Consider the following 15801-nt stretch of genomic DNA (forward strand, 5'->3'; position numbering starts at 1 on the left):
GTAAGAAGATTCTAGGCCCACTAGACTTCCTTCCACTTTACACTGAATTGAATAAAATCATAAAAAGGGGTTTTGCCACCTGGGATGTAGAGCAGAACATAATTAAATTTAGTCTTCTTGGGACAGTCTAAATGGGATAAGTCAGCTCCCATTTAACCTCATACATAGCGACACAAAGAAAGGCCTTTCACGGCGCACAAGGTGTATAAACAAAGAGAAACCATATCTTTCTGGGCAAAATTGTTTTTCTGGATTGTTTATTATGTTTAATCAGCATTGTGGAAAATGCAACAATATCTGTTCATGGACTTGAGAACCCCGGAGCAGGAACAGCAGGTGCTGATGTGGGGACAAGAAAGGAGGAGGATCTGGACAGCGGCCATAGGGGAGGCGAGTATGAGGAGCCAGGAGTGGGGCCCCTGGGCTGCCCCAGACAGAGACATGCGGGCATCCCGGTGGGGTCTCTGGCGGCTCACAGGACAATGACAGTGGAGGTCTGCTCCCTAGAGGGTGAGGGGGGCACCGAATTCTCCCCCAGTAGTCTCTTCTCTGATCCTTCCTCATTCTGGAAAAAAAAAAAAGAAAAAAGAAATCCTTCGGGGAAAAGGATGCAGGCAGAGTTAGCATCATAGAACTCAGAAAGCAGAAAGAGGAAAGGAGGAGGGAAAGGAAAAGGTGACAGGAAACACAGATTAGGCAAAAAAAAAAAAACAAGGTGACAGAGGAAGGGGAGTGGGACGAACACGTGGGACAGGGCAGAGGGGAGAGTGGGGAGATCAGAGCAGAGGAGGGCGCAGAGAGGCACAGGGCAGCGAGGGTTGGCCCAGGACCATGGTGATGGCCACATTCCCCGACAGCAAAGGGGAGAGTTGCATATGGAAAGAAGCTGAGGGGGACCAGCCAAGCCTCAGGTTCGGGTGCCCCTGACCCTGCACTCCTACCTGCACTCCTACTCACCACCCAGACTCACACTGTCCAGCGGCCCCTGCCCGACAACTCACCAGGGGCTGGGAGCTCTGGCCACACAAGTTTCCAAGATTCACTCCCAAGGAAGCCAAGGACACAATGACTTTCAAGACACAGACAGCCAGGAACAGGGCACAGATTGCTGTGAACAACTTCTGGAGATAAGGGAAAAACAAAGATAGTCAGGTATCAGCTACTCCAATGCTGCCACATCACTACCCTCTCCACCCACCCAGGCACTGACTCTATCCAGCTTGCTGCTCCCACCACAGCTGACTGTGTTTCCAGCCACAGCTTCCATCCCACTGGCTTGTCTGCAGAGTGACCTTATCACTCCCTGTCAAGAAGTGGAAACTATTCCTTCAATCCCTAGAATCTGGAAGGGCCTAGGACTGCTTTGGCCACAGTGAAAGTGACACTATCCAGTGACAGGGTAGCCCTTAGCTGGTCTGGCAGCTTCTACTTTCTGTCTCCTGAAATGCTTGCAACTAGGGTGCTCCCCATTGGAATCCAGTTTCTGTGCTATGAGAAGCCCAAGCCACGTGGAGAAGCGATCGCTGGCTCTTGCTGACAGCCCCCACTGAACTCTGGACCATGCAGCTGCATCATCTCAGACCCCCAGCCTCGGCGAGCACTTGGATAACTTCCCCCCCATCTGACTGTAACTGCATGAGAAAACCCGTGAGTGAGGATGGCTCGTCTGAATCCAGCCAACTCACAGCACCGTGAGAAATAATAAGTTGTAATTTTAAGCCACTACATTTTGGGGTGGTTTTTAATTCAGTAATGGAAAACTGGGATACCGACACACCAGAAAAGCCAGAAGAGTGGCCCACTATCTCCTCTCTGAAATGTCTCCTCTTTGTTCCTCATCCCCTTTGATTCAGAGGATCTTCATATCATGAGGTCTGAGAAATGTCTGCAGCTTACATTAAAACCTCCTGAATGAAAGACTCAGCATGAGGTCCAAGCTTAAAAAGCCTACATCTCTCTCCTCCAGCGCCCCCAGCTCCCTGGGAACAAAGAGCTGTGACGGGTCCCCAAAGACTGGACTCCTCCTGCTCACCCTCAGCATCTGCATGTAAGCTCTACACTCCTCCTTCTGCCATTGGTTCTCTTGACTTTGCCATCTGTACCCAGTGGTAGGGATGACGACGTCCGAGGGATCACACACGGTGTCAATGTATAAAAAGGGTTCAGTTTGCCAGATGAAGCTATTCACGCAGAGGACAACAGCAGCCACAGCTGTAGCAAAGCCTGCCAGGGTGAGCAGGATGGATACATAGCCCTGGAAGAGAAAGAGGGTCAAGACACAGGCTCCTTCAATCAGTGGAAGAGTCATGAGGTCCCTGCCTCAAAGCCATCTCCTCTTCCCCAGCCCCTGTCCAGGAAACCCTCTCCTCCTCTCCAAGAAAGACCCCAAGATATTGGCAACCAAAGGGTAGAAGACAGGTAATGGAGCAGAACTCAGGAGTGGGTCAGTGAACAAGGTGGAGGAGAAAGGGTGTCCAAGACTCACAGCAAGTTTGCCCGGGTGCTTCTCATGGACAATGGCCCCAGCTCCTGCTGCGATCGCCTGAAAAGAGACACCAGAAAAAGGCCTCCAGTTTACTCTTCTGAATTGGTCTATCATCACCCTCCCACCAGCAGTTCCCAGAACAGCCAATGTGAAGCAGGATCCCAGGGAAAGACAAAGAACTCTGACACAGAGACAGGACTCCACCTACACCTGCCCCACCTCTCCCACCTGTCTTCAAGAGAAAAAGAGAAGTGACAGGGTCTCAGCTACACCCTAGGGCAGCTTCCTCATGGCCAAAGGCCATTTGGCCCCAGAGGCTTTGGTTGCTTCCCCAGAGCCCCAACCCAGATCTATAAGCACCTTCTTGCCCATCACAACTTGCCTCCCTCCGGGCTCACAGCCTGTTCCTTACTCACCACAGACCCCGCCCAGAAGGCACAGCCTGAGGCACACAGCACAGTCCAGGGCCCCAAGCAGAAACACACTCCAAGAGCACAACTCACAACCCCCAGCAATATCTGAGTCACCTGCAAGACAGAATGAGAAACCGGACCCCTTCCTGTGAGCCCACGTGTCCCAGCTGCCCTGGGAGCAGCTGCCTGGCTCCTATCTAGGTGGCTCTCCTCTCCTTTTCCTCTGCCTTAACCTCTCTACAGCTCTGATTCTGGAAGGTTCTGTCTCCTTAAAAATCCATGAAGCAGCACTGGCCTGGGTCTCCCCTCACCTTTTTCATAGGCTTGGCTATTTATCCTTCATCACTTTTCCCCAACTTCAACACTTTCTCATCCCACTGAAGATTCCCACTTTTTCCCCCTATTCTCCTTCAGAGGTCCCATTGTCCCATCCAAATCCCCAGCCTGACCTGAGCTTCTGGCCTATCCTTTCTCTTCAGATCCAAACACACACTCTTGAGGGCTCTGTGGCAGACACAAAGATGTGCTGCTAAGACCCCCTTCAAGAAAGGGCTTGTTTGATTGCTGACAGCCTATAGTTGTCAGCTCCTTGAGGGTCACCCTAATTTTTCAAGCTGAAGACACATGCTGAGGAGGGCCCCCCCAGCCAATGACTAAGCAAGACAGTGGCTCAAAGGCCATCTCCACCCAGTATGGAACTCCTGCAGTGGGCAGCCTTTGCCTGGAAACTCCCCACTGGCCTGGCAGAGTCTGCATTGCAGCCTTATGGTTCCTCCTACCCAATCCTGCTCCCCCTCTTTTCATTCCATAGGTGTCATACCCCAAAAACCCATTCACACACCCAACTCCAACTCAGAAGAGAATTCCTCTTCTTCCTGGAAAACCCAACTGTCACCACCTGCACATCCTACTGGCATCTCGAATTTGTCACATCCAAATCCCACACCCCCCACCAACTACCACACACACACACACACACACACGTCTCTCGAACCACCTGCACATCCTACCGGCATCTCAGATTTGTCACATCCAAATCCCACACCCCCCACCAACTACCACACACACACACACACACACACACACACACACACACGTCTCTCGAACCACCTGCGCATCCTACCGGCATCTCAGATTTGTCACATCCAAATCCCACACCCCGCCTGCTACCACACACACACATCTCTCAAATGTCTGCTCCTCCTGACTTTCAGGGCTCTGATCTCCTGGTCACCCACACTTCAACCCTCTGTATGCTGTGGATGCCTCTCTTCCCTTATCCCCCACATCCCTTCACTCCCATGCCATGGAGGTCTGCGAAGGACAGGGACTCCTTTGTCTCCTCACCATTCCTGCTATGATTATGCAAGTGCAGACCCTCGATCCTTCTCACCTGGATGCCTCCTGACTCTGAGGCAGGTTCCTGCTCAGAATCCATCCACAGTCTTCTCACTGCCAAACTGATCCAGGACAGACTCTACCCCTGGTCTTTCAAGGTTCTCAGCAACATGGCCCCAAATCACCCATTCTGGAAGCCCATTTTCTTTACTCTTAACCATTATAGAACTTGCCCTATGCCTTCCTGCTTCTTTGCCTTTGCTTCTGTCATTCTTTAACCTGGAATTCTTTTTTGTCCATCTTCCACCTCTGTCTGTACCTATTCCTTCTCCATTCAGGGTTCTCCTGCCCTCAAGGATGTCAGATGTGCTTCTCCCTCGCCTGATCTACCTTTAGTTCCAGTCATTAGTGTAGCTGCTGTTTCTTCTGATGGTCACTGAGCACTTTTAGATATAGCCCAGGGATTCTCTCTGTAGTTTGGCCTGAAGTGCTGAACACATTGCCTTGCACCTGTAGGCTCTCAGTCCATGTTGGGTCAATGAAACTGAATTAACAGCCTCTAGATTCTTCTTCCTGTTGCCCCACCTCTGGCTGGGACCAACTCCTCTGCACCAAAGAGGAGGTCGATTATTTCTTTTCATCCAAATTTCTGTGGGGATACTTACAACTTTTTCCTATACAGGATGAGATACAAATAGTGATTTCTCATGTCCCTCTCATGGAAATTCAACCCACTTTCCTTTTTTGCATCCTATTGAAGAAGGAGAGTTTCCATTGTGAAAGCTGAGCCTATAAATGGGGTCATTCTTGTCACACTCAACTAAAACAGAGTCGAGTGGCCAGGGGCAAAAAGCACTAGGGGCACAAAATGTTGCTCCCAAAATGTAATTCTCTACAAATCAGGCTGCTGAAGCTGCCTGTTGCAACCTGAAACCAGCTTTATCTACAGCTTCTGACCTTGCTACAACTCTACGATTCGTTTTACCCATACCATCGCTCACCCATCAGAGCTCGCCAGCTCCCCAAAACCTATGATCTTTCTTGAAGGGCAATATGTAACATTTCTCCTTTTTATAAACCTTTAACCTTCTCTTTGTTCCAAAGAAGTACTGGAGACCACCTGGTCTGTGTGTATGCCCCAAATTGCAATTATCTGCTCCCAAATAAAATGTTTTAATTTTGAAGATTTGGTTCCATATTTTAATTGACCTCATCACCTCGTTAATGTGCCCCCCTATCCTGCACCAGCCCAGTCTTACCCCTAGAGCCAGCTGCTCATAACCAATCCTGGCTGTGGAAGGCACAGTGTCGCCAGGGTGAAAAAGAAATTTCTTCAGAGAACTTCCAGCTTTCAGCAGTTGTGTCAAAGTTGACTCCTGGTGGATGTGGACGTTGATGTGGGAGGGCTGGGATGGCGTAGAGGCCACAGCAACTCCATTCACAATCACCGTGTTTTGGGTCATCCTGCCTGTCAGGGAGAAGACATACAGAAGTGAGGTCTGGGAACTAGGTGAGGGAAAAATACACAGCACAGGTGAAAGGAGATAAATAGTGTCTTTGTCAAGATCCCAGATGGGCACAATGGCTCACGCCTGTAATCCCAGCACTTTGGGAGGCTGAGGTGGGTGGATTACCTGAGGTCAGGAGTTCAAGACCAGCCTGGCCAATGTGGTAAACCCCTTCTCTACTAGAAATACAAAAATTCGCATGGTGGTGTGCACCTGTAGTCCCAGCTACTCAGGAAGCTGAGGCAGGAGTATCACTTGAACCCGGGAGGCTGAGGTTGTAGTGAGCTGAGATCTTGCCACTGCACTCCAGCCTGGGTAACAGAGTGAGACTCCATCCTAAAAAAAAAAAAAACAGTGTCTTTGTCAAGATCCAAAAGGTCTTCCCAATGCAGATATCAATGTCACAGTGACCTCAGTGATTAGTGACTTAGTATATCTGTATATATATCTTTACACAAAATACTTTACACATAAAAATGTTAAGAGATACCAAAGGCTATATATACCTTTAAAACCTTATCTCTCATCTTTTTCCCTCAACCACCTATTTGCCTTGCAGATGGAAAGTAATATGATCGGTTTCTTATAAATCCTACCATGACATTTTTGCATACCAAAGTGTGAAAAAGTATTTCTCCCCCCTTTCCTCACAAATAGCAGCACACTATACACACTGATTTGCATGACGCTGTGTTCACATGATCATATGTTTTTAGAATAACCCTACATGAGTCCATAAAAAGCGTCAACCTAAATAACAGAGAGAGGTTCTCCAAAAGAAAATGAGATTTATTCTGGAATAGGGCATTACAACGAGAATATGCTTACCATAGTAAATCGTGTGCACATTCAGGCAGGTAAAAGAAGACAAAGGTTTTTAAAGGAAAAATGGGGAGACTTACATAATCACTTTGAGATGATCATCCTTGGCTACAAGGATCAATAACAAGGGTGACACCTGTCCAGGGTTAGACAGGCAGTTGCTGGTGGATGTCCTCACAGAAGTATTTTTTTGTGTAAGGTTGTCATTTTACAGAGTCCTTTGTGACGATTTTTGTTACCAGGTGTTTACGCAAGAGAACCCTGCCTTGTGGGCTTTCTCAGGCTCTAATTTTCAGATTTTTTTTAACACAAGTGACTCGATTATGATTCTGACAACTTTCACAAAAGCTTCTTCACTCACTTGTGTAACTGCATATATTTCAAGAGTATGAATTTCTTATAATTTATTTAAGTAGTTCCCTATTGGCAGACATTTAGGTTATTTCCAATCCTTTTCCATTACAGACAATGTGGAATTGGCAGGGCAACTGGAATGCGCATTTGCAATTTTAGAAGATATTGTCAGTTACCCTCCATGGAGGTGGTAGCAATTCACACGCAGGAGGCAAACTCTTTTATCCTTTTCCTTTTATATGGTGAAAAATGCATTGATTTTAATCAATTTTATGTGATAAAATGTTTCATTTTAAATGTATATCTCAATGAGTTTTGACAAATTTATACGTTTGTGCAATTACAGCTACAATCAAGATATAGGACATTCCTACACTGCAACACGTTCCCTAAAGCCCCTTCTCAGGAAATAACCCCAACCACTGGCCATGAGCAACCACTAACTTGCTTTCTGTAACGATTTGCATATATTTTTAATCCATGGTTCTCTTTTATTATTATTTATTTTTATTTTTTTTATTTTATTTTTTCGAGATGGAGTCTCACTCTGTCGCCCAGGCTGGAGTGCAGCAGAGCGATCTCGGCTTACTGCCAGCTCCACCTCCCGTGTTCACGCCATTCTCCTGCCTCAGCCTCCCGAGTAAGTGGGACTACAGGCGCCCACCACCAAGCCCAGCTAATTTTTTGTATTTTTAGTAGAAGCGGGGTTTCACTGTGTTAGCCAGGATGATCTCGATCCCCTGACCTCCTGATCCACCCACCTCGGCCTCCCAAAGTGCTGCAATTACAGGTGTGAGCCACCGCGCCTGGCCAGTTCTCTTTTATATTTTAGAGAGAGAGATGGGGTGTTGCTTTGTTGCCCAGGGTGGTCTCAAATTCCTGGACTCAAGCAATCCTCCCACCTCAGCCTCCCAAAGTGCTGCAATTACAGGTGTGAGCCACCAGGACCACGCCTGGCCCATAGTTCTCTTATTATGAGTGAGGTTGATTGTTTTTTCATACGTTAAGGGGCATTTTTGTTTCTTCTTTTGTGAGCTCTCTATTCACATCCTATGTCCTTGTTTCGTTTTGATTTTTTTCTATGGAAGTTCTTTATCTATTCACAAAATTACCATTTGTGATATAAGTTTCAAATGTTTCTTTACAATTTGTAGTTTATTTTTTGACCTTGCTTGTATTTTCATACAATCCATATTCTATTTCATTCTATTTACGGTGTCTAGCTCTTAGACTTTTAAAGGACTTCCCCGTTTCAAGATTATAAAATAATCTTCCACATTTTCTTCTAAATGGCTTTATGCTTTCAGTTGTAACTTTTAAATGTTGACCATCTGGAATTTGGGAGCTGCGTGACCAACTTTGGCCGTTGGGACACGGATCCAAGTTCTGTTGCTGTCATTCGATGTTTAACTTCTGAAAGATACGTTCCATTTGTGGAATACATCCTCTTTTTCTCAGTGATTTAAAATTCTCTCCTGAGCAGAAACGAAGTTCCCCTAGGAATGTAGGCCTATTCTAGGCCTTATATTCTGCCCATTGGCATGTCTCATGGGCTAGGCATCATTACCACAATTTTAACCTGGAGCTTAATGCTAATTGGGCTGTTTCACAATCCCCTCGTGTGGTTTTTCTTTCAGAATTGTCATGGCTACTTTTGCTAGATTACTTTTCCACATGCACTTTAGAATCAGCTTGCCTGGCTCTAAAATAAATCCTGCCTAGGTAATTCTAATGGACATCCTGGCTAAGTATCACAGTTTACATCAAATAATATTAACAATTCTAATAACACCTGCCATTCGTCCTCTACCTACTTTTCAAAGCACTTTCACTCTTTCACCCACCTGGCCTCCTTGGGGTTAGAAACGACAGGAGTTAGACAATTCCGCACATGCACATCAGACTGCTTCCCACAAAACGAAGCCCAGCCCCAGATTCCAGCCAGACCTTCCCTTGAGGGCCCAGGCCTCGCCCTGAGTGCACCTCAGGTTCCAGCTATCTCCGGGCCCCCAGGACCACTGCTTCCCCCACCCCACGCCAACCCCTAGATCTGCCTCGCCCCCTCCTGAGGAGTCGGATCTGAACCAGGCTGGCACCACAGAGATTCCCCCTGTCGGCCGCCCGACGCCTGGTAGGTGGTGGGCTCTTCCCGGCTGCCCCGAACGCTTTCCTCTGTCCAGCTCCTCCCGTGCCCCGGGACTGGGGAAAGCGTCCGGCAGCCCCGCCACGCCCTGGCCCCGTCCCAGGAGCCACCCCACCGTAGGGCTCCAGCCAGGGTCCAGGCGTGCGGGTGGCGGAAAGTGCAGGGGACGCGCCAGCCCCAAGCCTCTCCTCCTGCTCTCCAGCCGTTTTCCTGGGGAGAAACACCTGCACCCAGCTGTCCCTCCCTCCTACGCGAGTTCTCCTGGAAACCAGGATGGAGGAAGAAAGATGTCTTGTGGACGGGACGGGGTGGGGGCATGGCCCTGGGGACTCCTCGTGACAGAGGGTCCTGCGGCAAGAGGGTCTCCCGGCCCGCGGGGTCCCTGCCTCACCTGCCGTCCTCCGGGAGCCGGCAGCGTAGCAGAGCGGACAGGAGCTGACCCCGAGCAGGGGAGCGACGGGAGGGCGGAGATGGCAGATGCAGGGGTGGGGGCTGAGGCCCCGCCCAGGCTGCGCAGTTTCCCGAAACCAGCTGCGGGCCCCGGGGTCCGGCAGGGGGGTTCCGCCCGGAGGAGCGGACCTGGCGGGAGAAGGCCGAGCCCCCGCGCGACCCCTGCGCTCCCACTCGCCCACATTCGCACGCCGGCCCTGGCTGGGCAGAGCTGGAGGCGAGGACCACCCCACGGGCTTTCCCAGAGCCGTCCGCCCGCGCACGCTCCCAGCTCCCCAGAGCCCAGTGACCCTCGCGCAGCGGGAGAACCCCAGACGGACCCCAGGCCCTGCAGCCTGCCGTGAACCCGAGGGGCTGAAGTTCAACCCCACCCCCGCCTCCACCCCCGCCTCCACCTCCAATTTTCAACCCACTTCTCCAGGCGGCGCCCCAGCCGGCGCCCCAGCCCTCCCGCTGCCTGCCCGCAGGTCCCGAGGAGCGCAGGTGAGGCAGCGCCCCACTCCTGGCTGCCCCCGGGACTCCTTCCGCACGCGCCCCAAGGTGCCTCCGCACAGCTGGAGGGGCGTAGGAGGGACCCCCACCCAGGGATGAGACTGCAGGGAGGGGACTGCGGAGGAGGCCAGGTGCGGCCCCCGCTTTTGACCTCTCTCCGCACTGCCCCGCGGCCCCTGCGTGAACCCGTCGGGCGTGAGCAACGGTCTGTGGAGCTGGAGGTCGGCGGTGGCGGGGGCAGGGGGGTATCCGGAGCCTAGCCAGGGCGCGGCTGCTGCCACAGGAGCTCCACAGGCAGCCAAGGGCTCGGTCCTGTCTCAGAGCCTGCAGACCGTGGAGGGGAGACCTCAGGAAGAGCCCAGGTGGAGGGGGTGAGGGGTGGGGGCGTGGGGCGCTGCTTGACCTAGACGCCTGGGCCCTGGGAGGAGGATGCGGGGGACAGAGCAGATCTGGGGCGAAAGGTGAGGTTCCCGCAGGCTCAGCGGTCGCAGCAGCCCCAGCATGATCAGCAGCCCCCTCTGCTACACACACTCCCCTCCTGAGGGGGCAGGGGTGCGGCTCTGTGACCAGGACAGCCATTCATTCGGTGACCCACTGGTCCCTGACTTCCCCAGCTCCAGTGAAATCTGCGAAAATCTTCTGACAGCCCTTCCTCCCTGGTGCTGCCTTCTTCACACACGGTGTCCCTGACAATGGAGACAGCCGACAGTAATGAGATGGCCCTGGAGGCCCCACAACCCACCCACGTCGATGTGCACATCCACCAGGAGTCTGCCCTGGCCAAGCTCCTGCTGACCTGCTGCTCTGCACTGCAGCCCCGGACCACCCAGGCCAGGGGCAGCAGCCGGCTGCTGGTGGCCTCGTGGGTGAGTGTGATGGCCTGCCTCGTGGGGTGGCAGGAGGGACTCCCCACCTCCTGCCGCAGCAGCACTCTCTGCCAGCCTCCCTCTCAACAGGACACCGAGCCAGTTGTGTCTTCTTACTTAGGAATGTGATTCTCTGGCATTTTCAATAAGAGCCTGGGAAGGGGAGGCTCTGGGCTGAACGGGTGTGGAGGAGCCACCGACTGTGCGGAGTCCCCATCAGTGGAGCCCTTTCCTCTCGGCCAAACTCAGGATGGGCCGGCTCTCCTCCCTTTCTCTTTTTTCTCCCCCTCCTTCCTCTTCTTCTTTCTCCTCCTCTTCCTCTTCTCCTTTCTCTTCTCCTCTCTCTCTCTCTCTCTTTTTGGGGTTTTAGCGGTTAATCCCTGCAGTGGCGGCTCCACCTCGGAGCTGGGATCTTGGGTCCTTTGTCTTTCAGGTGATGCAGATTGTGCTGGGGATCTTGAGTGCAGTCCTGGGAGGATTTTTCTACATCCGCGACTATACCCTCCTGGTCACCTCGGGAGCTGCCATCTGGACAGGGGCTGTGGTGAGTAGAGCAGGACAGTGCTTGACTGCCTGTGAGAAGTGTGGAGCCTTGCTGTCCTGATTGCCTTCCTCCAACATGGGGCCACAGAATGCTGGCAGTCGGAAAGATCTGATTATCTAGGCCCATTCCCTGCCTGTTCAGATGAGCAAACAGCTGAGGGCAGTAGTGGCATGTCCTAGTCACACTGCTCTCCCATACCCTGCCCAGTGCTGCTCCTACCAGGCTGGCCGCCTCTCCTGCCTTCAACAGTTAATGTCAACTAAGGATCTAAGGACCTGCTCATCTCTGGATACTTGCGTTGAGATGGGGGAGGCAGACCGTGCCGGATAGTATGTGATCCCCCAGGAAGCATCACCCCCTGGTTATTCCCATTGTCCTACACAGGCCCTGCACACAATGGGAACCCAGGAATTGTCCATAGATGGGTGTGTGCAGTTTGCACAGGAGCTGGGTAGGCTGGTCATGGTACCTACACCCTCAGAATAGCAGTAAAACACTTGTATTTACTGAGAGAAGCCAAGAGTAATCACCTTCACCCACCCCATGGCAAAATACCCAGATTAGTTACAGAATTAGCCAAACAGGATTCAGGTCCACCTGTCCACTGGGATATACTAGATTTCCTGTTCTTCAAGCTCAGCTGAGTGGATCATTGGGCACTGTTAGGACAGGCTTCTAAACCTAATAGTGCCCACTCTGTATAGACTCATCCTTTATTGAGAGCTTCTGCAACACCCTATGACTGTTATCCACAAGATCCCACCATCCCTGGAACTTTCATAAAGCACTTGGTGTTGTTTAAAAAGGAAGGTTTAGGAGCTCACACCTGGTTTGACCACAGCTCTTAGGTGTCACTAAAGCAGGGCCTTCTGTAGCCTCAGGAGTTGGATCGGGCTCCACCCTCTCAGCAGTTATCTTACCATGGGTACTAAAGCTTAGCATGAAACCTCCCGCCCAAGCTGAGTGTGCTAGGGAAGGGCCTGCTGCATGGAGGCTGTCTCGTCGGAGGGGACTTGCATTTCCTGTGCTAAGCCTGCTCCTGGCTCAATCTCTCCCCAGGCTGTGCTAGCTGGAGCTACTGCCTTCATTTATGAGAAACAGGGTGGTACCTACTGGGTAAGTTCAGGGAAGGGCATGGGAGGGGACCAGGTTCAGGCTGGAGGCCACCCCAATCTCCTGCCCTGTTGCAGGCTTCTCTGAGCCTTGCCCTATTTTCCCCCGATTGGACTCTGGGAGAGACTGAAACATGAAGATTTCTCTCTGCCTCCTTCCTCCCCAGGCCCTGCTGAGGACTCTGCTAGCGCTAGCAGCCTTCTTCACAGCCATCGCTGCCCTCAAACTTTGGAATGAAGATTTCCGATATGGCTATTATTACGACAGTATCTGCCACATCTCCACCTCGAGTGGCTGGATCACCCCAGCCCCCACTGACAGTCCAGAAGAAGTCAGAAGGCTACACCTGTGTACCTCCTTCCTGTACATGCTAAAGGTAGGTGGCCAAGGGGAAGGTGCAGCAGCAGGTGGGGCAGGGATAGCCAGGCCAGGCGAGGGGCAAGAGTCAGCTTCTCCACCAGAAATAGCTGTTACCTATTCTGCACCAAGCTTGAGTATTGTCACCAAGGACAAAGCATCAGACAAAACAGAAATGGCTCCTGTAGGGTATTACAGACTAGTGGGCAATACAAGCATTAAAATAATAATAAGTGAACCAATATAGCAAGTGTGCAAAGTGCTGCAAAGGTGTTAAATGCATGGTTTCCCTTGATCCTCTGAAGTCTTGGAGGTTATCAGGGAATCATATCATAGCCCAAACCTGTCACTGTGTGAATGAGGACGCAGGCCCAATGTGAGGGGTTTCCAGCTGCATTCTGCACACTAAATGCATTGACTTCCCCTCCAGAAGCCACAAACTTGAAGATAAAGGGGTAGAGATTTTCCCAGGTCAACAAGGAGCATGAGGACAGAGCAGGAAGGCAGTTGTCATCCTGGTGCTTATGGCCTTGGCCCTCTGTCCCCAGGCCTTAATCCGTACCCTTCATGCCATGCTCTTGGGTGTCTGGATTCTGCTGTTTCTGGCATCTCTGGCCCCTCTGTGGCTGTACTGCTGGAGAAAGTTCCCAACCAAAGGGGTGAGTCCCTAAAGTGTGTGCCTGTGTGTTTGGGGCAGTGGAGCTGCTCAAAGGAGACAGGAATGGACAGTGGACAGTTTGGGGAGGAAAAAGGGGCTCATGACTCAAGTCCCAACTATTATCATGCCTGTCTTTCTACCCAGTGGTGGCCCAGCCCGGAAAGCCCCTATCCCCAACCAAGTGGCCCCCAAGTCAAAGAGCCTAGGAATCCAGGGAAGTCCATATCCATGCTATACCTTTGCATCAGGTACCATGCAGCTGATTCTGGTAGTTGCAGAGCTAAGCTGCCCTGGAGGAAAGACTCCGCCCTTTCTTTCCCACTCACGATTGTCTTGCCTTTCCTTTTCCCTTAGAAAAGACACCAGAAGGAGATGTTGGAAGTGAGCTGAATCTAGCCATGCCTCTCCCGATTATTAGCGCCTGGTGCTTCTGCACTGCACATCCCTGCATCTGACTGCTGGAAGAACCAGACTGGGGAAAAGAGACTCTTCAACATCCCCAGTTATCCTGCTGCCATGACCATGGCCACAACCCTGCTCCAGCAGCACTTGCCCATTCCTTACATCCCTTCCCCATCCTGCTCCGCTTCATGTCCCCTCCTGAGCAGTCATGTGATAATAAACTCTCATGTTATTGTTCCCAGGTTCTCGCTTAGTTATTCCAGGGAATTTCTCTTGGTTGGAGGAGGAAGTGGAGAAGGAGCCAACGGCAAACCTCAGACACCCTCCCACAGCTCCCCAACCTCCTGCCTCAGGCTAGAGCTGCTGGCCCTGGAGCTAGAACCTCTTTGAGGCTGGTCCTGTGGCTGTAGGTTCAAAGGCCTAGGAATAAAGGATGAACGGGGCTGAGACTCTGAGCCCACTCCCTACCACTAACATTTAAGAAGGTGAATGCTTGGCAATTTAAGAATTAGATTTTTTTTTTTATTGTCTGTTTGAAAAGATTAAGTAGACAACATAACATTGATAGGACATCCAACAATAAAGAAAGGACATCCAACAATATGACAAAATAGAAACCTTACAAATTATCCATAAAAAATCCTAAAACTGCTGTATAAAATATGAATCATGTATTTTTAAATTCATGACTATGAACCAAGAAAAAGATGGAGGCCATCAAAGCCTATAGAAGAAGTAGGGGCAAGAATTCAGAGTGGAAGCCAGTATCTGCCTGTGTTAGTCCCACAACCACCCACATACTCAGTGTTCCACTTGAAGGACCTACAGGGCTCAGCATGTAGTTGTGTTCATGGCTAAGTTATATTATAGTAAAAGGACACACAAGGTGGGGAAAGAACACATTAGGTGGACTCTGGAAGAATCTGGGCACAGGCTTCCTATATCCTCCCACAGTGAGAGGCTACACAGTAATACAGCAGTGTTTCTGCCCAGGGAAGCCCACCTAAGACTCAAAGACCAGGGTTTTTATTGAGAGCTGGCCACATAGGCACTCCCTCCACCTGCACAGCTACTGCAATTCCAGACTCCCAGAGGAAAAGCAGGTGTCCACCTGAAATCACATTGTACAGTCTAGGCAAGCTGATAGAGTGAAATTTAGTACACAGGCACACAAAACCACCTTATCAGCATAGGAACATTCCAGAAGCCCAATTCCTAGAAGACAACCAAGGGTAGCAAAACCTTGTAAAGGGTGACTCTCTGTGTTAACTCTTTCCTGCACACTGCCCTAAGGGCATCTGCCAACCTCTTGCAACCCAAAACTGCACTTAATAACTATGTGAAAGACAATAAATGAAGCCTAGAGCCACTTAAGCTGGAGAGTTACAGTGGAGGACCCAGTATACATCTTCACTTTCAGAGAAGAATTGCGAAAAAATCCACTCCATAGAGGGGGATGACAAGTAAACTCTTGGTGATAGGAGTCAGATGAAGATTCATGAATACAAGCCAGCCCTAACATGGACTTAGGGATAGAATTCCCACTCCTTGAATAAGCCGCCAAACCCTGAGAAAATAATTTAAAGGTCCTCAAGATGGTAGTGACCCCTGACACCTGTCAGAAACAAATGCAAATTCTGCCTGGAAAAATTTACCTTCAACTGAGCCCTTAAATGATCTGCATGACTATATTTTTTAAAGTGACACAAATAAATAGAAAGCAAAAAAAAAAATGATGATTATAAATTAAGTTTATGAGTAAGTGCAATAAATATAAATGGATAAAATAGTCCATTTGAAACATAGACTGTATTTTTATAAAACTCATCCATATGCTATTTACATGAAATACAACT

The 15801-nt window shown here is 50.4% G+C and overlaps 2 protein-coding genes across 7 annotated transcripts; one reads left to right on the plus strand and one right to left on the minus strand.

The window, feature by feature from the left end:
- Nucleotides 1-227: 227 nt before the first annotated feature.
- Nucleotides 228-9879, minus strand: TMEM176B (transmembrane protein 176B). Of its 6 annotated transcripts, XM_025380154.1 has the most exons (9): nucleotides 9455-9690; nucleotides 8765-8772; nucleotides 8279-8333; nucleotides 5496-5704; nucleotides 2902-3012; nucleotides 2486-2542; nucleotides 2033-2254; nucleotides 1002-1121; nucleotides 228-565 (listed from the first exon to the last, which is right to left on the minus strand). In XM_025380154.1, exons 4-9 carry the CDS (start codon nucleotides 5697-5699, stop codon nucleotides 473-475), a joined length of 807 nt encoding a protein of 268 aa, XP_025235939.1. In that variant the 5' UTR covers nucleotides 5700-5704; nucleotides 8279-8333; nucleotides 8765-8772; nucleotides 9455-9690; the 3' UTR covers nucleotides 228-472. The 6 variants fall into 6 exon arrangements, with proteins under 6 accessions (XP_025235939.1, XP_025235940.1, XP_025235938.1 ...); XM_025380155.1 differs by lacking the exon at nucleotides 8765-8772; XM_025380153.1 differs by lacking the exon at nucleotides 8279-8333 and having other exon boundaries at nucleotides 9455-9684.
- A 781-nt stretch (nucleotides 9880-10660) lies between these two features.
- TMEM176A (transmembrane protein 176A) lies at nucleotides 10661-14187 on the plus strand. Its single transcript, XM_025380157.1, has 6 exons — nucleotides 10661-10871; nucleotides 11305-11415; nucleotides 12475-12531; nucleotides 12695-12904; nucleotides 13434-13544; nucleotides 13898-14187. Exons 1-6 carry the CDS (start codon nucleotides 10698-10700, stop codon nucleotides 13931-13933), a joined length of 699 nt encoding a protein of 232 aa, XP_025235942.1. The 5' UTR covers nucleotides 10661-10697; the 3' UTR covers nucleotides 13934-14187.
- The last annotated feature ends 1614 nt before the right edge of the window (nucleotides 14188-15801 follow it).

This window comes from Theropithecus gelada, chromosome 3 (genome assembly GCF_003255815.1).
Source record: "Theropithecus gelada isolate Dixy chromosome 3, Tgel_1.0, whole genome shotgun sequence".
Taxonomy (NCBI): domain Eukaryota; kingdom Metazoa; phylum Chordata; class Mammalia; order Primates; family Cercopithecidae; genus Theropithecus; species Theropithecus gelada.

Bases quoted from the DNA above. Each gene is read 5' to 3' on its own strand.
- TMEM176B (XM_025380151.1), bottom strand. From the start codon at position 8,319: ATGACAGCAACAGAACTTGGATCCGTGTCCCAACGGCCAAA. The intron at 3,013-5,495 runs GTAAGACTGGGC...TCTGTCTTGCAG, and splicing joins ATGAGCAGCTGGCTCTAGGG to GTGACTCAGATATTGCTGGG. The intron at 1,122-2,032 runs GTGAGCAGGAGG...CCTTATCTCCAG, and splicing joins CTTACATGCAGATGCTGAGG to AAGTTGTTCACAGCAATCTG.
- TMEM176A (XM_025380157.1), top strand. From the start codon at position 10,698: ATGGAGACAGCCGACAGTAATGAGATGGCCCTGGAGGCCCCACAACCC. The intron at 12,905-13,433 runs GTAGGTGGCCAA...CTCTGTCCCCAG, and splicing joins CCTTCCTGTACATGCTAAAG to GCCTTAATCCGTACCCTTCA. The intron at 13,545-13,897 runs GTGAGTCCCTAA...CTTTTCCCTTAG, and splicing joins GAAAGTTCCCAACCAAAGGG to AAAAGACACCAGAAGGAGAT.